Raw genomic sequence first — 19,487 nt, forward strand, 5'->3', positions numbered from 1 at the left:
TACCATTGAAATATTAATTATGGCCTGATTTCTTTGGAGGCCAAGCAGCAAGGGACAGACACCGTAAAGAAAAGTGAAGTAACAGTTTTATAGCAAGGGTCCATAAAATTCTATTGTCATATTGATCACATAGGATTAGACTGAGGTTCAATTTCCTGGTAATAGTTTGTTTATGAAAAAAATGGTAAAATTCTATGCTGGCTAAGCCATAGGGACTAGCTTCTGAGGTATGCAAAAAAATAATCTGATAGCTGTAATATTGCTTGATGTATGTAACGAATAAGCCAGGAACAAAGTTTATTCTCTCAACTGTTGTGTTCTAGAATGAAATTTCTCGTTCAGGCTTAAAAACATTTCTAAGTGTTCTAAAATAGACTAGCAAAGCTTAGAGATTTTAAATTTGCAGTTTTGTTTCTGAAAGGGTATGGTTTGAAATTTAACTCATGTTAGCTACAATGTATGAGGTTGTTGAATAAAGAGAATTTTAACTTTATCCCCCATTATAAAGACAATCATTAGGGTATTTTGAGTTTTTTTCTTTTTTATTATTATTTTTTAAGATTTTATTTATTTGACAGAGAGATCACAAATAGGCAGAGAGGCAGGCGGTGGGGGGGGGAAGCAGGCTCCCTGCTGAGCAGAGAGCCCAATGTGGGGCTCGATCCCAGGACCCTGAGATCGTGACCTGAGCTGAAGGCAGAGTCTTAACCCACTGAGCCACCCAGGTGCCCCTTGGAGTTTTTTTAAATTAGAGAAGTATTTTAAAAAATTCTGTACCTTAAAAGTAATCACATTATGTTGTATACTTTGTTTCTCCATTCAGTGAGTTAGAATATTGTAAGATGACATGCTCACAAGCTGGTAACTTGCTATGAGTTTGACTTTCAAAGTTTAATGAACTCTTTGGACTGTGCTGACAATGTAATGTGGTCTTTAAATTCTTTGTACTAAAAGATAATCACATGTGTTAGAAGTATTGTACTAACTACCATACTAATTGAGATAAATGGAATCGTCAGCAAGTGCGTGTCATCTGCCTGCTGTCCACCTCTCTTCCTTGGCAGTATCTCATCTTTTTCTGTTAAATAGCTTTGTAATATTTCTGATTGAATTACGTAAGTTATTAGTAATGGCTTAAATCTCCCAATCAACATGGTAAAACACAAAATATGAATTATTTACATGATATTTTGGTAGTTGTCCAAAAATGTAATTTGAATTGAATGGGTAAAGGGGGTCAACAAGGTACAAATTTTCCAGTCATATAAATAAGTCATAGGGATGTCATGTACAGGATGTTGACGGTACTATATTGCGTATCTGAAAGTTGCTAAGAGAGTAGATCTTAAAAAAGTTCTTACCACAAGAAAAATAATTTTGTGACTATGTTGATGAGTGTTAACTACACTTACTGTGGTGATCATTTCCCAATATATATCAAGTCCTTACATTATACAGCTCAAACTAATAATAATGTTAAATGTCAATTGCACCTCAAAAGAAAATCCTATAATTTTGGCTTTTGGGGTAAATGAAACTGGCAATCGCTAATGATAATGAGACTTTTTTGTTAAAGGCTTTTATGGAATATTTCAAATACAAAACCCATGAAACTCATTCAAGCTTAACATATCTTGTTTTGCCTAAGGTTTCTGAAGTTTGTGTTTGTCCTTTACATCATGTTTTTATTTTTACTACGTACATTTTTATAAATCTAGGCAGACTTTTAGCCGAAAATCTTTGTTATGGCTATATGATTTCCTGTTCCTTTTTCTCTGGTATTAGTTAGTAAATTTAACCTATTAAGCACTTCGTTGGAGGTACTCCCATTTCTTGTCTAGGCTGGACTACTAAGCCAGCCCACTCTGTTGCTGTTATTTCTCTTTTTCTGTTAGTAGGAATTACTTAAGCAGCATTACTTTTTTTTTTTTTTTCAACATTTTCAGCTCTCCAGCAATTTAGATGGACTATTACCTAACTTTTAAATGTAGCATAATTTTTAAAATGTAATTTTTCCTTGATATATTCGTTTTTAAGCTTCTGTAAGCAGTTTTGACATTTTTGCACTTAAAAGGAGAATCTTAATACATCTATCAATTTGGAAAAGAATTCAACTAATAGCAACCGTAGTCACAGGAAAAAACTTCATTAACCCTTAACAGGTGGTAATTTGATTAAGATGACAGCTGAATAAGACTTCATAGGTAGTAATTGCTCTGTGATTTATCATTTAGTCTCTGTCTTATTATATGACCCAGGCAGGCAATCCTTTTCCACAAATGCATTTTTAAAGCATTTGTGCTTTCTCTTTTGGATCTGTGCAAATTTTGCACTTCTGTGTTCTTTTTTGCCTTTTTGTTCACCACAAATTCTCTTTATATCTTCAAAGAGAGAAATTTCAGCCCATTACTTACGTTTCCTTGGCTTAATGTTGAAATCCAGGGCTTGCCCATGTGACTTAAACCTTAACCTCCCAGATTTTCTCCTTTATCACCTGAGGAGAATGTCAGAAACAAGGGGACTAAGTCTTTCTTCCCAGACTTTAGCTCAGACCTGCTGCTGCTTCTCGATGAGAGCCTATATTACAGACTTACCCTGTATCTCTAGGTTAAGGGCTTATACTTGTCCTTTTCTACTCAGAAGTCAGTGCCAATTCAGAGGTTTTCCTGATTTTTGTTTAATGTTTCCTGTCTTAATTTTAAGTAACTAGTGGGGCCCTGGGTGGCTCAGTCAGTTGAGCATCTTACTCAGTTTCTGCTCTTGATTTTGGATCAGGTCATGATCTCAGGGTCCTGAGATGGGGCCCTGCATAGATATCCCCAATCAGCAGGAGTCTACTTGAGATTCTCCTGCTCTCCCTAAGTCCCTCTTCCCTTTCTAAAAGAAATAGGGATGCCTGAGTTGCTCATTTGGTTAAGCCTCTGCCTTTGGCTTGGGTCATGGTCCCAGGGTCCTGGGATCTAGTCCCGCATGGGGCTCCTTGCACAGCAGGGAGCCTGCTTGTCTCTTCTGCCTGTCAGTCTCCCTGCTTGTATGCGCTCTCTGACAAATAAATAAAATATTTCAAAAAAATAAAAATAAAACTTAAAATCTTTAAAGAATATATTTTTAAGTAACTAGCAACCTTTAAAATTTGCCTCCTATATAGAACTTTAGTTTTCAGATCTCTCTTCTTACACAAAACCACTTATTGAAATGATCAGTATTTCTACAAAGAAAAAATAAACACCCCCAGGATAGATAAGGAAAGATTATATAAGCAGAATTTTACAAATTTAAAACCAGGGGCAACTGGGTGGCTCAGTTGTTAAGCATCTGCCTTCAGCTCAGGTCATGATCTCAGGGTCCTGAGATCGAGTCCCACATCGGCTCCTTGCTCAGTGGGAAGCCTGCTTCTCCCTCTGCCCCTTACCCCACTGCTTGTGCACCCTCTTTCTCTCTCTCTTTATCAAATAAGTAAATCTTAAAAAAAAAAAAAATTAAAACCAGATTGAAGTGCTTTTTAAACTTGAGATATATTTCCCATACCATAAAATATGCTCTTTTATTTAAAGTGTAGAATTCAGTAGTTTGTTTTTTATTTTTAGGATTTTATTTCTTTATTTACAGAAAGATCACAAGTAGGCAGAGAGGCAGGCAGACAGAGAGGGGGAAACAGGCTCCCTGCTGAGCAGAGAGCCCGATGTGGGGCCCGATCCTGGGACACTGGGATCATGACCTGAGCTGAAGGCAGAGGCTTTAACCCACTGAGCCACCGAGACACCCCTTCAGTGGTTTTTAGTACATTCACAGAGTTGCATGGCCATCATCAGGCTTACTCCAGAACATTTTCATCACCCCCAAAATAAACCTGGTCCATGTTAATCAATGATGTTAAGCAGTCATTCCCTGTTCCCCTTGCCCCCTAGCCCCTGGAAACAACTAATTTACTTTGTGGATATGCCTATTCTGGAGATTTCACATAAATAGAATCATACAATATCTGGACTTTTGTCCACCTCTTATACTTGGCATAATATTTTCAAGATTCATCCATGTTGTAGCATGAATTAGTACCCAATTTCTTTTTATAATTGAATAATATTCTTTTGGATGCATATACGAATCACATTTTGCTTATCCATTTATCAGCTGATGCACATGTTGGTTGTTTTCTTTATTTTTTGGCTATTAACAAAATGCTACTGTGAACATTTGTATGTTTTTGTGTAAATAAGTTTTTAGTTCTTCTGGGTGTATACTTAGAAGTGAAATTGCTGGGTCATATGGTAACTCTGTATTTAACTTTTTGAGAAACTGTCAAACTTTCTAAAGCAGCTGTACTTTCTTCCTTTGCCACTTTTCCCACTGCCGATATCTGAGTGCACCCAGTCCTCTACATTCTCACCAACACTTGGTATTATCCATCTTTGATAATAGCTTTCCTAATGAGTGTAAAGTGATATCTCATTGTCGTTTTGATTTATATTTTCTTTTAACTAATAACTTAGTAACTATATTAACTTAATAACTATATTTGAGCATATTAACATGTATTTATTGGCCATTTGTATGTCTTCTTTGGAAAAATGTCTTTCACATTCTTTGCCCATTTTTTAATTGGCTTATTTCAAGTGCTTTTATTACAAGTATTACAATTATTTGGGGGGAAAGAAATATTTGTAAGAATGAATGATAATGAGTAAAATACATGTGGAGAAATGAATCCCACATAACATACAAAAATATAGCAAAACTGGTTATATGAATTTTACCCCCCCACCATATATTCTTAAAATGGTGCCAATTTTGTTTATAACTTTAGTGTCCAATTTTAACACATTGTTACTGCTAGTGATATCTTACTGTATTCTACTTAAGAGTAATATCAGTAAAGTTTGCAGGTTTGTTAGCTGCTGTCCTGTCTTAATTATCTGTATTGTTGAGTACACTAGCCACATTTGGCTCTATAGGTTTACATTAATTAAAATGAAAAACTTAGCTCTTTGGTCACACTAGCCACATTTTGAATGCCTACCATGTAGGACAATACAAATATTTCCATCATCACAGATAATTCAGTTGGAGAGTGCTGGTCTAGATTTATTTTATTCTGAAGTTTCTTTTTTTTTTTTTTTTAAAGATTTTATTTATTCATTTGACAGAGAGAGATCACAAGTAAGCACAGAGGCAGGCAGAGAGAGAGGAAGGGAAGCAGGCTCCCTGCTGAGCAGAGAGCCGGATGCGGGACTTGATCCCAGGACCCTGAGATCATGACCTGAGCTGAAGGCAGTGGCTTAACCCACTGAGCCACCCAGGTGCCCCTATTCTGAAGTTTCTTACCTAGGCATATTATCACTGGAATGTAAAAAATAATTTTTTTACCAGAGTTCTCTTAGAGACTTATCATTTGATACAGAAACGTTAGCAAAGGTACAGATCACTGTAGTGGATGGTAATTACAGCTGTTTATATTATTCTTGTTAACATTGTCCTTCACTCCTATGAATTTCATGTGTCTTTGCTATTTGTAGCAATCTTCTTAAGACCTCTAACGTCATTTGCTGTGTAAAGTTTTTGTTCTTGTTTTCCCCAGAGGGGTCAGATTGACTTCTCTCTTAATGCCTGTTGACCCTTCTGAAATTCTTGGAATTTTACTTGCATATAACAGTATAAAAGAATAAAAAGAACAGTATAAAAGAATCTTTTGCCAGTCTGAATTTTGAAGGTTTAGAGTGTACTGGTTTTTACCTGTACATAGACCAAGTGATTACTTAAAGTGACTTTTCCCAGGGCACTTGGGTGGCTTGGTTGGTTAAGCGTTCAACTCTTGATTTAGGCTCGCGTCATGATCTCAGGGTCCTGAAATCCAGCCCTGTGTCAGGCTCCTTGCTTGGTGTAGAGTTTGCTTAAGATTCTCTATCTCCCTGTCCCTCTTCACCCCTCTACTCAGTGCATGCCTATGTACACATTCTCTCTCTTAAAATAAATAAATAATTAAAACTGAAGTAGCTTTCTCCTTCCCGTTGTGAAAATAGTAAATATTCATAGCTAGGTTTTGAAACTTAGACATTACAAGTCATCTTTTGGCCCACTTCTAAATCACAAGTGAAGCTGTCTCCTTCTAGTATATGCTGAGGAAAATCAGTATTTTTGATTTGGAGAAGTTGGTATCTTTTGAAAAGTTGAGGTTAAGTGTTAGGGACCTAATCATAGGTTTTGTCCAGTTCTCATGGTGGAGTTAGTTTTTAACCTCAGCCACCTGTTCTGTTCTTTGTTAATACACTTTTCTTAAAGCCTCACTAATTTCTAGTGCCATTCTGAGAACTCTTGATCCTTTCTCTCCTTTTTCCTTTCTGTGTTAGTTTGTTCTTCCTTTCATGTGTTTTTGTTTTTGTCATTTTCCTCTTATGCTGTCCTTAAATTATTGAGGTTTGTATCTTCTACTTGCAACCTGATCTCTATCATTTCATATAAATTTTTTGAGTCAGTAGAGCCACCTGGAGATTAATTAGCTCTGGCTGGACATTAGTGACATAATATGTAATACAAACTGTTAATGTAGCAGGTTGGAAAAAAAGTACTGTTTTGTGCATTGAGATGGTGTTTGGGGAACCTACAGTCTAGAAGAGTGATTTTTGCTTATTTAATTGTTGATTATGTTGGGTGTACTTTCAACATTTTTAAAGCCCTTAACATTAAAAATAACTGATAGTTTTTATTAAAGTTAATTATTGCTTTTAGCTCTTGAATTTATTAACGTCTTATTAAAACCAACTGAATTTGGAATTAGGTTGTACTCTAATAATATGTATAAATTAGAGGAAAAGTTAACAGATAATCTGAAAGGTGTTACTTTTCTGCAAAGTATTTTAAAGCTAGTAAGATTTATTGTCTGCGAGTTTGGGTTTTATTTTCTCATCTTTTGCCAGTCTGACTAATGAGTCTGTACAGGGTGTATGTGAACATTAAAAAGTTAGGCATACCAGCATGAATAAATACACATTTTTTTTTTCCAGATCTTTTGATTCTGGACTAACTGCATCAATTCTGCTACTTGACTCTGAGAATTGAAGGATCGAGGTTCTGCTGTTTGAACTACCCATTGCTTTCCTGATTTAGTAAATGTGTTAGAAATGTTTCTAGTTCAAGGTTAGTGTTCCTTAATATGTATGTTGTCTGTTCTTAGGAAGAATGCCTTCCTTTGCACACTCATATACACATAAATGCCTTTCCCAAGGGAAGACTTTACCTAATGGGGCCTCTGGTGCATTTCTTATGATGAAGATGATCACAATTGAACTTTATTCCAAATAGCATTTTAGAAAGTTGTAATAGATGGACTTTTTTCCATTAAGTAGGTTGTTACCCATGAACCTATTTGGGTTTTTTTGTTCTGTTTTGTTCTGTTTTTTAATATTTTTTAAAAGATTTATTTGTTTCTGTATTTTAGAAAGTGGAGTGAGCTGGGAAAGGGGCAGAGGGAGAGCGAGAATCCCAAGCAGACTACCTGCAGCGCGCAGAGCCCTTCCTGGGGCTCTCTCTGATGACCCTGAGATCATGACCTGAGCCGAAACCAAGACTCAGACACTTCATTGACTGAGATTCTGTAATCACTGCTAATAAGTGGGGTGCCAGCAGAGCCACATGCAAACTTTTTAGAAGGGAGTGCTTACAGTAGGAAAGTTCTGTAGTAGCAATCAGAATGAAGATACGAAGATATTGTTGCTAAACCATTCCCCTTAGCATCCTGATATCTCACCTCAGTGTACCTCACCTCTTGTCCCCAAGTGCCAGATCTCTAAAAAAGAAGGGAAAAAACTGCCATTTGATTAGGTCACTTAAGACTGAAAGCCTGACTGTAACCTACAAGACCTTGTGTGACCTGCCTTCCCCAATGAGCAGAGATTCCAAACAAGTCCAGATTTCCAGCTTCTCTTCAAATAACAGTCATTGCTTATTGAGTGCTGACTATATGACAGGAACTATTCTAAGTGTTTTATGTGAATTAATTCATTTAATCCTTACAACCACCCTTTATGCCAGGTATCATTACATTAGCTCTGTTTCACAGAAGAGAACATAGAAATACAAACAGTGAAGTATCTCATATAGACATACACAGCTGGGAGGTGACACAGCAGGAATTTTAGTCCATACTACTTGATCCCAAAAGCCATGCTCATAACCACTTGCTGTGCTGAGATAGGCCTTCAGTGTAACACATATCGCCGCTGTTCATAATTTCACTTGACTGAAGTCTGTTTTTCCTACAAGACTGTAAGTTCCATGAAGGAGGAATTATGTCTTTTCTCCCTTTACCATTGTTTTTAGAGCTCTTTACAAGTATTGTACTAGGTGGTCCATGTATATTTGTCAAATGAATAAATGAAAGTGACTTGACGTGACCCATTACTGAGCTTGAACATGAGACTCGGCCCTTCTGTAAGCAAAATTATTTAATTCTTTAGTTCATTATCATCTGTAAAATCTTAAAATGATATTGAAATTTCTGTAAAGCATGTTGAATTCTAATACAAAAAAAATGTGTAACTTCATAATGGCCAAAGATTTGCTATTGTTTTGTTTTGGGGTTTTTTCTGTTGTTTTTTTTAAAAAGATTATTTATTTGAGACAGAGAGAGAGAGCGCGCGCGCAAGCGCATGAACAGGGAGGAGGGGCAGAGGGAAGAGAGATAAGCAGACTGCCTCTGAGCATGGAAACTGATGCTGGGGTCCGATGGTGGGGCCCAGCCCCTGGATTTCAGGATCATGACCCGAGCCGAAGACAGATGCTTAGCTTACTTAGCCACCCAGGCCCCTCTGTAGTTTTGTTTTGATCACAAGTATAAGAATAGGTATTAGCTTATGTTCAGGTCTGTCCATCAGTAATGTCAATAATTAAAATATGCTGGCATATGTAATCTAAGGTTATGTTTAGAGTAAGTTATTTTAATCTATTTAAAACCTAACAGCATTTAAATTTTGTTACAGAAAGAAAACGTACATTTTTACTTGAGTCCCATTGAGTTTTTTATTTCTAAGTGAATCTATATAATCACTAATAGTAGAGTTCAAACTAAAAGAATCCAAAATGGAATTTGCTAAGGAAAATTGTATTTTGTAACATTTAATTTATAATTATGGTAAAATTATTTTGGAGATGGTTGGCAGCTCAGTTTCTCAATTCTTTTGTGATAGGCCTTAATTAAACTAATTTCTTCCTCTTTGAATATGTAGGTATGATATAAGAAGAAAATGTAAAAAAAAAGGAAAATGTTATTAAGTTATATGAAGTAAGGAGAAAATATTGTATCATAAAAAGTAGGATCTTTTTCTTTGAGGTTATTATTAAAGTAATAAATGATGAAGTTGAGAAATTTAAGCAAAATATGACTGAATCTTCCATTGTATCAAATCTTACAGGTTTTTGAAAAACTAATACTTTCACAGCAATGTCAAACTGAGTTTTAGATGAAATGGAAGACTAAAGCACAAAGTTTTAAATGAGATTCATAAGCCCTGCAGATCTCCAGCAGCTTTCTGAGCAGTGTTTCAGTTTACTAAAAGTAGTGTAGGCTCAAATAAAATGTGGAATTTAGAACCAAGTGGCCCATATTCTAATCCAACTCTTCTTGGCTAAATCATAAAGTAGAGAATTTTTTAAATAAAGCATAATAAACTAGTACCTGCTACATGGCAAGACCAATTCGGGAAGTGGTCTGTGTAAACACTTGAGGGATGCACCCCGAGTATCACCAGCAACACATCATTGTCATGAAGTATAGAGTAACAGTGATTGATCAGTCTTTTTTCTTGGGATGGTCCATCTTTTTTTCTTTTTTTTTTTTTTTAATTTTTTCTTAAGACCTTTTTTTAAAAATTCATTTGATAGACAGAGATCACAAGTAGGCAGAGAGAGAGAGGAAGGGAAGCAGGCTCCCCACCAAGCAGAGAGCCCGATGTGGGGCTCAATCCCAGAACCCTGGGATCATGACCTGAGCCAAAGGCAGAGGCTTTAACCCACTGAGCCACCCAGACGCCCCAGGATGGTCCATCTTGAGCATGAACAACTCAAGGCTGGATTAGAGACCGTAAAATGTGTGACTCCAATGACATTCTTTGTAGGTTGAATAAGACTTTGGGGACTGGTCATTTTAGTCATGGCTGTGTATTTGAAGAATAGTTTTAAACTCAAAGTTAACATTTTAAACTCAAAGAAAAGTATTTTCTTTCTTAACTTGTATGTAGCTCGTATGCTTCATCTTCATGTACTTGCTTCCAGCGCTAAGATATATTCCTTATGAATGTTACGTCGACCTTATACCTTATATAAGATATAACTGTAAACAGGTGTGGGATAGAGAAGTGGCCAGAGCATGGAGTTTATCACAAAATAGTTGAATCTCATGAGATTAAGAGTCACTTATGGTTTGTCTCCCTCCCTATCCCATCTTGTTTCATGGATTCTTCTCCTACCCACTTAAGCTGGGGGGAGGGGGGTTGGGAGAAGGGGGGTAGGGTTATGGACATTGGGGAGGGTATGTGCTTTTGGGTAAATTGGAAGGGGAGGTGAACCATGAGAGACTATGGACTCTGAAAAACAATCTGAGGGGTTTGAAGTGGCGGGGGGGGGGGGTGGGAGGTTGGAGTACCAGGTGGTGGGTATTATAGAGGGCACGGCTTGCATGGAGCACTGGGTGTGGTGAAAAAATAATGAATACTGTTTTTCTGAAAATAAATAAATTGGGAAAAAAATAGTTGAATCTTTGGTGATATCAGCACTAGCCTCTCAACTTTGTGTGTTAGTTAAAAACAGTTGTAAGTAACATAGTGGAGCCTTAAGGGCATATGTAAATAGGATGTTTTCAGCTGGCACAAAGCTCTTTTAAAATTGCATTTTTGGTGCACCTAGTTGGCTCAGTTGGTTAAGCTTCTGACTCTTGGTTTCAGCTCAAGTCATGATCCCAGGGTTATGGGACTTGGCCCCACATTGGGCTCCAACTTCATTGTGGAGTTTATTTCATATCCTCTCTTCTCGCCCCCCTGCTCCTCTCCCTGCACACTTGTTCATGCTCTCTCTCTCTCTCCCAAATAAAAATAAAACTTTAAAAAAAAACAAAAAACACCAAGTTGCTTTTGAATAAACCATACAGTGCTTCTGTATATTTTCTAATTTACCAGTTGTCTTAACTATAATCTTTGGAAATGTGTAATAATAATATCATACATGTTTTAAACACCAGGAAGCAGACTAAGAAAGATCTCTGACTTGCCTAAGATCTTGCAACTAGTAAGTAATAGACTCAGAATACAAACCTTAGTTTTCTGTTACTAAAAATAAAAAGCCTCTGTAACCATGCTGTTCCTCTGAGTTAATGTGGGCTATGTCACATGTAGAAAGAACCCATTGTTCAAGTTACATTTTAATAGACTTGTGCTGAAAGAACTTAAATGTTAGAATAGTTTCTGCAGGAGTAACCTGGGTGGCTTAGTCAGTTGAATGGCCAGCTTTTGGTTTCAGCTCAGGTCATGATCTCAGGGTCCTCGGGTTGAGCCCTGTTTCTGGCTCTGTGCTCACTGTGGAGTCTGCTTGAGATTCTCTCTCTCCTTCACCCTCTGCCCCTCCCACCCACTCATGCGCACACTCTCTTTATAAAATAAATAATGAAATAAATATTTAGTTTCTACAACTATTCTTTTTATTCCACACTTTTTTCTTTTTTAATTTTTTTTAAAGATTTATTTATTTATTAGGAGGGCGATGGGCAGAAGGGAAGACTCTTCAGTCAGAGTTCCTGCTGACATTGAGCCCGATGGAGGTCTCATCTTGGGATCCATGAGAGCATGACCTGAGCAGAAACCAAGAGTCTGACGCTTAACTGACTGAGCCAACCAGGCTCCCCAGACACTTTTTTCTTTATATCATTTTGATTGCCGAATAAAGACATTGTATTCTACCACTGCCATACACAGCCCTGGTCCAAAGATCTTGTCTTTATTTGGCAGATGTTAGTGTCTTGTAAGAACAGCTCTTTGGGGAATAAATATGATGATGAAATATGCAAAATAAATTAAGCAGAGAACTCCTAGGTGCCTAAATCATTACAGGAAATGTTAATTTGTTTCTTCAGTTATAGAATGATTCACTTCTGAATTCTTCCATAGGATATGACCATAATCTAGGTTAGACCTTCCACTTTTTTCAGTTTCTTCTTTATATACCCACAACTTTATCACTGCCACCTATTAAATCATTTCTAACCATTGTCTGAGTGATCCTGCAGATTTCTATACACATGCACTCAAAATCAAATTTTATGTTCTAATGAAACCAAGTTATAAAAATATAAAAATTTGGTGAGGGAAGGTTATAAAATGCAAATAGGGTATAAACTTTAAAAAATGTAAAAAATCTAAATTTAACAAATATTTATTGTGCTGGGAGCATCCTCTTCCTTAACACTCACTAGCACATGCTATCCCTACTAAAATTCCTTTGCTTTTTCTTCATTCCCCACAGAGATGAATCTTCATTTGGTCTTACTCTGATTACTGAGGCTTTTCCAAAAATGGTGCCTTGCTGAATTCACTTAATCTACTATGTGTTCTTTCCTTTTTTCCCATATCACTTACATTGTTTTGCCACTTATAAAGAAGGTGAGGAAGCATTCACATAGAAAAAGGAGTCCTCCCCAACCCTGTCTTGACTCTGGTACTTACTTACCTCACTTATATGTGGTTCTCCCGTACATGGTAATATATGGTAGACAGTTCTTAAGATAGCCTCCAGTGATATAGAATGCATGCCTCTATGTAATCCCCCTTGCTCATGGCCTGAATTTATTATTCAGTTCTTATGAATAGAATATTCCTTAGCATGATGGAATTTCACTTCAAAGAACTGCAGTGTTATCAATATTGTGATGATTGATACCTTTGCTGAAAAAACTTCCAATCCACTCCTGAGTCAGGGAAAGTACAAGGCCCGTGACTGCTTATAAAGAGTTATCCAGGGGCGCCTGGGTGGCTCAGTGGGTTAAAGCCTCTGCCTTCAGCTCAGGTCATGATCCCAGGGACCTGGGATCGAGCCCCGCATCGGGCTCTCTGCTCAGCAGGGAGCTTGCTTCCTCCTCTCTCTCTCTGCCTGCCTCTCTGCCTAGTTTTGATTTCTCTCTGTCAAATAAATAAAATATTTTAAAAAAAAAGAGCTATCCAAGAGTTATCTGGAAATAGATAGGAGCAGGTGAGCGAGGCAGTAGGCCTCCAAAACTAGGCTTGTCTTCATTTCTGTTGGCTACCTTCATCTCTCTAAGCCACTATTTTTTCCTCTCTTCAGTGGGAGGGAGTTAAACTTGAGAGTTTTGATAAATCTCTCCAGTTCACATTCTGTACATGAAGAAATCTGACATTTTTCTTTTTGATAAGGGGGTTTCATTTAAAACAAACAAAAAGTACCACCCAGGTAGAGTGAAACTTTTTCCTTCAAAGAAACCATGTTGTCCTTATGAAATTTATTAAAACTTCTGTTATTATTTCACTGTATATTAGCATATCTGGGTTTTTTTTTTAGTTATTTATAGTAACTTCTTGCAGTTATACCGTTTATAGTTGTGAAGGCAGTTTTAATGTGGTCATACTATCTTAATCTTTTTGAGTTTGTGTCCTTGACTAATAAGTTTCTGAAACTAAAAATTACTTGGCTAAGGGAAAATGATGTGTCCCTTAGTCTATGTTGCATGTATTTTCTTCCTCTTGTGGAATTGGTATGGCATGGCTGAAATCATCTTCTGTCCTCTTAGATGTTCCTGGTCTCCAATGATGGCCCTCAAAATGCTGATATGGGGTTCCCTATCCCTTTGGCTTCCTGCCTTAGGTGAATGCTGGCAGATTTTTTTTTTGCCAAGAGCCCTCTTTTTTCAGAGTTCCTTACCGTTCAGGCCTAAGGTTTATTAACCTTTTCCAGAATATAAGAAACTAAATTCTGCTCATTGCATTTAAGCCTTTGTTATCCATGTAATTTACAAAATTTTCTTGCCAGTTGGAATCCGTGGAAATAATTTTTAAAGCTATGTCTATCAAAGCAAACAGAAGTATTTATGTTAAAAATATAATTGTGTCCAGTGAAACTTTAACAAGATAAGGGCATTGAGGTGAGTGGAGTCTGGCTTTCTCAGGTCTAGCTTGTGCTGGCGAGCTCTAAAATTCTCCTTACAGTCCTACCACCTTCCCAGAGAAAGCAACGAGGAGTATAAATCCTGTTTCTTTAACTCCTGGTCATTAAGGATTAACAGGGGGGAAATCTTATTCTCAAATTGTGTTTTTAAATGGACACGTTAAGTGATACTAGACCAAACAGTTGGATTTACTTCAAATATGGTCAGTTTAAGGGTATGTAAATCATTAATGCCAGATGGCATCTACCTAGGATATTTGAGGGGATCTAGGACATTAGTTGTTCACCTTTCTTTCTGTCTAGGCTTCTGGTACCTTTGTGATGATAGACATGGTTACCAAATCAAATTTTAAAAACTCTGGAGGGAAAGCAAATGTGAAAAGACAAGGAAAAACATGGGGTGCCTGGGTGGCTTAGTTGGTTAACGGGCTACTTTCAGCTCAGGTCATGGACCAGGATCCTGGGGTGGAGAACAGTGGGCTCCCTGCTCAGCAGGGAGTCTGCCTCCCCTCCATGCTCTCTTGCTCACTCTCTCTGTCTCAAATAAATTAATAAAATCTTAAAAAAAAAAAAAAGGAAAACATTTATTAGAGTTTTTTGAGGGGGTTAAAATATACATAAGTAAAGTATATGCATTTTTTCTAAATTTTCAAAAACCTGTAACAAATATCTGTCTTTTTTTTTTTTTTAAGATTTTTATTTATTTATTTGACAGAGAGAGATCACAAGTAGGCAGAGAGGCAGAGAGAGAGAGAGGAAGGGAAGCAGGCTCTCTGCTAAGCAGAGAGCCCAATGTGGGACTTGATCCCAGGACCCTGAGATCATGACCTGAGCCGAAGGCAGCGGCTTAACCTACTGAGCCACCCAGGCGCCCAAATATCTGTCTTTTTTTAAGTAGGCCCTATACCCAGTGTGGGGCTTGACCTCAGGACCATGAGATCAAGAGTTGCATGCTCTACCCACTGAGCCAAGCAGGTGCCCCCAAATTTCTGCCTTTAATGGCTGTTTATAAAAATTGCTATTAGGCTTTATTTTTTTTTAATATTTTATTTATTTGACAGAGAGAAAGATCACAAGTAGGCAGAGAGGCAGGCAGAGAGAGGGGGGAAGCAGGCTCCCTGCTGAGCAGAGAGCCCAATGCGGGGCTCGATCCCAGGACCAACTGAGCCACCCAGGCGCCCCGCTATTAGGCTTTTAATGATGATAATAGCTGATTTTCCTAGATGATTGAAATTTGGAAATGGGAAATAACAAGTTGGAATACTGAGGCATTTTTCCTGGAGAAAGAAGTACAAATAGCAGTGTTCCCTAGGAGGAAGATGGGCAGGGAATGGTTTTTAACATCTATCTAATCTGTCTTGAAGAGGGCACAAGTTTTTTGGTTTTCAGTAGTGGACACCCTAGAAGACTAGTGAAACTGCCTTCATTTGTTTTTCTCACTTCTATTTGTTATCTGTACTTCGTTTGCATTGCTAATTTTTATTTTGTACAGATTGGACTGAAATGAGAGTTGAGTTGTTCATACATTTCAGTTGATGACAATTTGTCATCATTGGTCTGGGCCAAGTCAATGTTTTACTTATTCCCTGTTAACTATCTCCTACATATACCCTCCACTCCACAACCATTTGTTCTAATGTGTTTAGTGTGCAGCTTTTTGTTTGTATGTACTCTTGGTGTAATGTATATTTTCTATTATGTAAATTGTTACATAAATGGTATTATTCTCATTTAGTTAATGTTTCACTCAGCATTTTCATTTAAAGAGCAGTCCCTGGGCCTATGTGAATATTAGCTTATTGGTTCTACAGTTGAATATTTCATGATATATGTTCATCTAGTTTTACCTCTCTACTACTTCAGTGATAGGGATGTAGACTGCTTCCACCTCCCCATCATCATGAAGTGGGATTCATGTTCCCTGGAACTTGTATGACAATTTCTTTTGGAGCTATGCAGATCACTTTGTCATGGACTGTAAATACTTTTTAAACTGCGTTGGCAGTGCCTGACGGTCTCCAGGATGGCTGCATCTGTCTATATATCCCCACACCCCACCAACACTTGGTGAGGTACAGCTTTCTAATTTCTGCCAGTCTATCAGATATATGATAACCTCATTCTTAGTTTGAATTTCTCTGACTACTTGTGAACTTCATCATCTGTTCATCTGCTTGTTGTCTTTTTTAATATTCTCTTATATAATTTTTTAATTTATAGATTTTGCTCACTTTTCTGTTGGGATTCCTATCTTCTTATGTTGATTTGAGGGACATTGTCATATTCTGGACATTAGTCCCTTATCAGGGCATTGCGAAAATCTTCTAATCTTACATCTGCCTGTAAACTTTATCCGTTGAAAAGAAATAATTAAAATATGCTACCAAATTTGGGGATGTCACTTCATTTTTTTTTCTTTTTTTGCCCTATGGCAGGTAGGTACTAAATCCTTCCCTGCCCCTTGGTTTCAAGATGTTCTCCAACTTTTTCTTCTGTTATTGTTTTACATTTCATAATTTGGCTTTCCCTCATCTGGAGTTTGCATCATGTCATGGCCTGTTAAAAGCCTTCAAGTGGTCTAAGTTGCCTATGTAGTTAAACCAGAACACTCAGAGGGCATATGAAAGCCCCTCCATATTAATCTCAAATCTTTTCTCCCATTAAGATGTGCCTATACTGCCTCTTATTCACCCTTGTATTACAAGTACACAAAATTTGATGTTTTCTAAAACGTTCTGTAACAGAAAAGTGAGCATTGTGACATAATTCAAAAATATTTTCCCTATTTAAGTCATTTTAGGGGTGCCTGGGTGGCTCAGTTGGTTAAGCATCTGCCTTTGGCTCAGGTCATGATCTCAAGGTCCTGGCATCGAGCCCCATGTTGGGATACATGCTCAGTGGGGAGCCTGCTTCTCCCTGTCTTTCTGCCCCTTCTCACCACTCAATGCGCACTTGTGTGCTACCTCTCTCTGTCTCAAATAAATAAATAAAATCTTTTAAAAAATCATTTTAAAGTTGTAGAAGGAGGTGTTTATTTTGTTAATTTTTTAACAGAAATACTTCTTTTTAAATTATACAAGGTAGTGCATTCTTATTATTTCAGGAGTCAAACAATATAGAATAGTGCAGAGTAGGAAATGAAAAATTCTGAACATCAATCCTTTCAACAAAGTCTTCTCTTTATACACACTCATGGAGGGTAGAGGGCCAGGGAGGGATGTCAGAAGTCCTAATGCCCAGGCCGTGTTCTAGACCAAATAAACCAGAACTGCTGGAGGGTGCGGCCCGGGTGTTGGTATTTTTAATAGATCCCAGAATGACTCTAATATGTAGCCAGTGTTAGATATACAACACTTCTTACAACACAATTCTTATAACACTTAAAAAATCAAAATGGGTCATACCAAACATACTGTTCAGCATCCTTTTTTTTTTTTTTTTTTCCCCCAGAAGAACTTGCTAAGTGAGATTTAAAACCCTACCTTCAGGTTAAAATATGAACCATAATGAAAAACTATTTTGAACATATTATCAAGTATGCCAGCCCTGTTAATCAACTTGAATAGCATTATAGAGTAATTATTTTAAAGTGGTTAAGTATTCTTGTGAATAATGGTAACTTTTGACTTACACAGTAGTAGTAATAGTAGGCTCTTCCCTTTTTACATTAGAATTCAGAGATTGTCAACACCCATAATGAATGGCCAGACTTCTTTTGGGTTCTTTGTTTTTATGGTGCCAAATGGCAGAATATAATCAGTCACTCAGTAGGAACCAAGATGTATAAAAATTAAAAGCCACCCCCCCCCAAATTTACTCAGTCTTGTCTTTATTGTTTTGTTTTGTTTTTGTTTTTTACCTGGGATACCATCTTTTCTCTTATCCTCAGTCACTTCCTTTCCACTGTCTTGTTTTAAACATCTCTTCCCAGATTTTAACAGCCAGACACCTGCCTTCACCTCCTGAGAGCTGGCCTGGGCTTCCTGTTAATTCTCACAGCCGAGTGCCTGATGCTGTCCCCTCTTCCTCCATCTCTTTTCTCTGCTCAGCTCCTGCAGCTCTGCTCCAGCGTTGCTCCTACTTTGCTCAAGAAGATTCTGTGATCTCCTAACGGAGGATTTTTTTTTTTTTTTAAGATTTTATTTATTTATTTGACCGAGAGAGATCACAAGCAGGCAGAGAGAGAGAGAGGGGAGGAAGCAGGCTCCCCGCTGAGCAGAGAGCCCGACGCAGGACTCGATCCCAGGACCCTGAGATCATGACCTGAGCCGAAGGCAGCGGCTTAACCCACTGAGCCACCCAGGCATCCCCAACTGAGGTTTTTAATGCTTCATCTTACGCAGCAGCATTTGGTTCTATTGACTTCCCACTTCCTGGTGACATTTCTTATCTTCCTTGCCTGTTAGGATACTTTTTTATTTTCCTGTGTCTTCTTTTCTCTTTCCAACTCCTATTTATTTATTTGCTTATTTACTTATTTATTTATTTAAGATTTTATTTATTTATTTGAGCGAGAAAGAGTGTGGGAGGGATGTGGGGGGCAGAGGAAGAGAGAATCCTAAGCAGACTCTCCGCTGAGCCTGGAGTGTACCTCAGGGTTCCATCCCAGGAGCCTGAAATCATTACCTGAGTCAAAATCAAGAGTCTGCTGCTTAAACAACTGGGCCACCCTCCAACTCCTGTTTCTTAGAAGGTTCCATTTCTTGTTGACTACTTTTCTCCCACTTGTTTCTTGTTACCTTTTTTTTGTTTCTTTTTAAAAAAGTGTTCCACGTATTTACAGTAAAAAATGTGGAAAATTCTTAAAAGATAGACTAACAAATATAAGACCATTTAAAAATAACCTTTTGGTTTTGGTTGTTTATGAAAAATAGGATCATGCTGCATGTGCAGTTTTTATACATAACCTTTATTTCCTCCCTACCCAATAATATATATTTATCAACCTGTTTGTTTTTAATGTTGGATACAATTTCAACTTTTTTTTTTTTAAGATTTTACTTATTTGTCAGAGCAAGCGACAGAGAGAGAGAGAGAGAGAGCACGCACGTGCACAAGTTGGGGGAGCAAGAAACCGAGGAAGAAGCAGGCTCCTCACTGAGCAGGGAGTCTGATGGGGGGCTTCATTCCCGGACCCTGGGATCACAACCTGAGCGTAAGGCAGATACTTAATCGACTGAGCCACCCAGACACCCCAGTGTTTGAACTTTTAAAAATTCTTTTAAACTATTAATAATACTGAAAAGCATGTAATAAATTAGATTAATCCTCTTGCCTTATTCTTTTCCCCAGAGGCATACTTTCAATTATTTTAGCTACTTTTCCTGATATTT

The 19,487-nt window shown here is 37.5% G+C and overlaps 1 protein-coding gene across 8 annotated transcripts in view; it reads left to right on the top strand.

Annotated features, from left to right (window-relative positions):
* Window positions 1–19,487, top strand: part of PKP4 (plakophilin 4) — a 248,166-nt gene that overhangs the window by 23,815 nt on the left and 204,864 nt on the right. For 6 of the 8 annotated variants that reach the window (XM_044242111.1, XM_044242117.1, XM_044242112.1 and 3 more), the window contains exon 1: window positions 7,113–7,131. The exons of the other annotated variants lie outside the window; for them this stretch is intronic. In XM_044242111.1, the coding sequence (XP_044098046.1) occupies window positions 7,116–7,131 (16 nt within the window). In that variant the 5' untranslated portion in view covers window positions 7,113–7,115. Of the gene's footprint in view, window positions 1–7,112; window positions 7,132–19,487 lie in introns of those variants that run through there. 8 annotated transcript variants of the gene reach the window in all.

This window comes from Neovison vison, chromosome 3, assembly GCF_020171115.1.
Source record: "Neovison vison isolate M4711 chromosome 3, ASM_NN_V1, whole genome shotgun sequence".
Taxonomy (NCBI): domain Eukaryota; kingdom Metazoa; phylum Chordata; class Mammalia; order Carnivora; family Mustelidae; genus Neogale; species Neogale vison.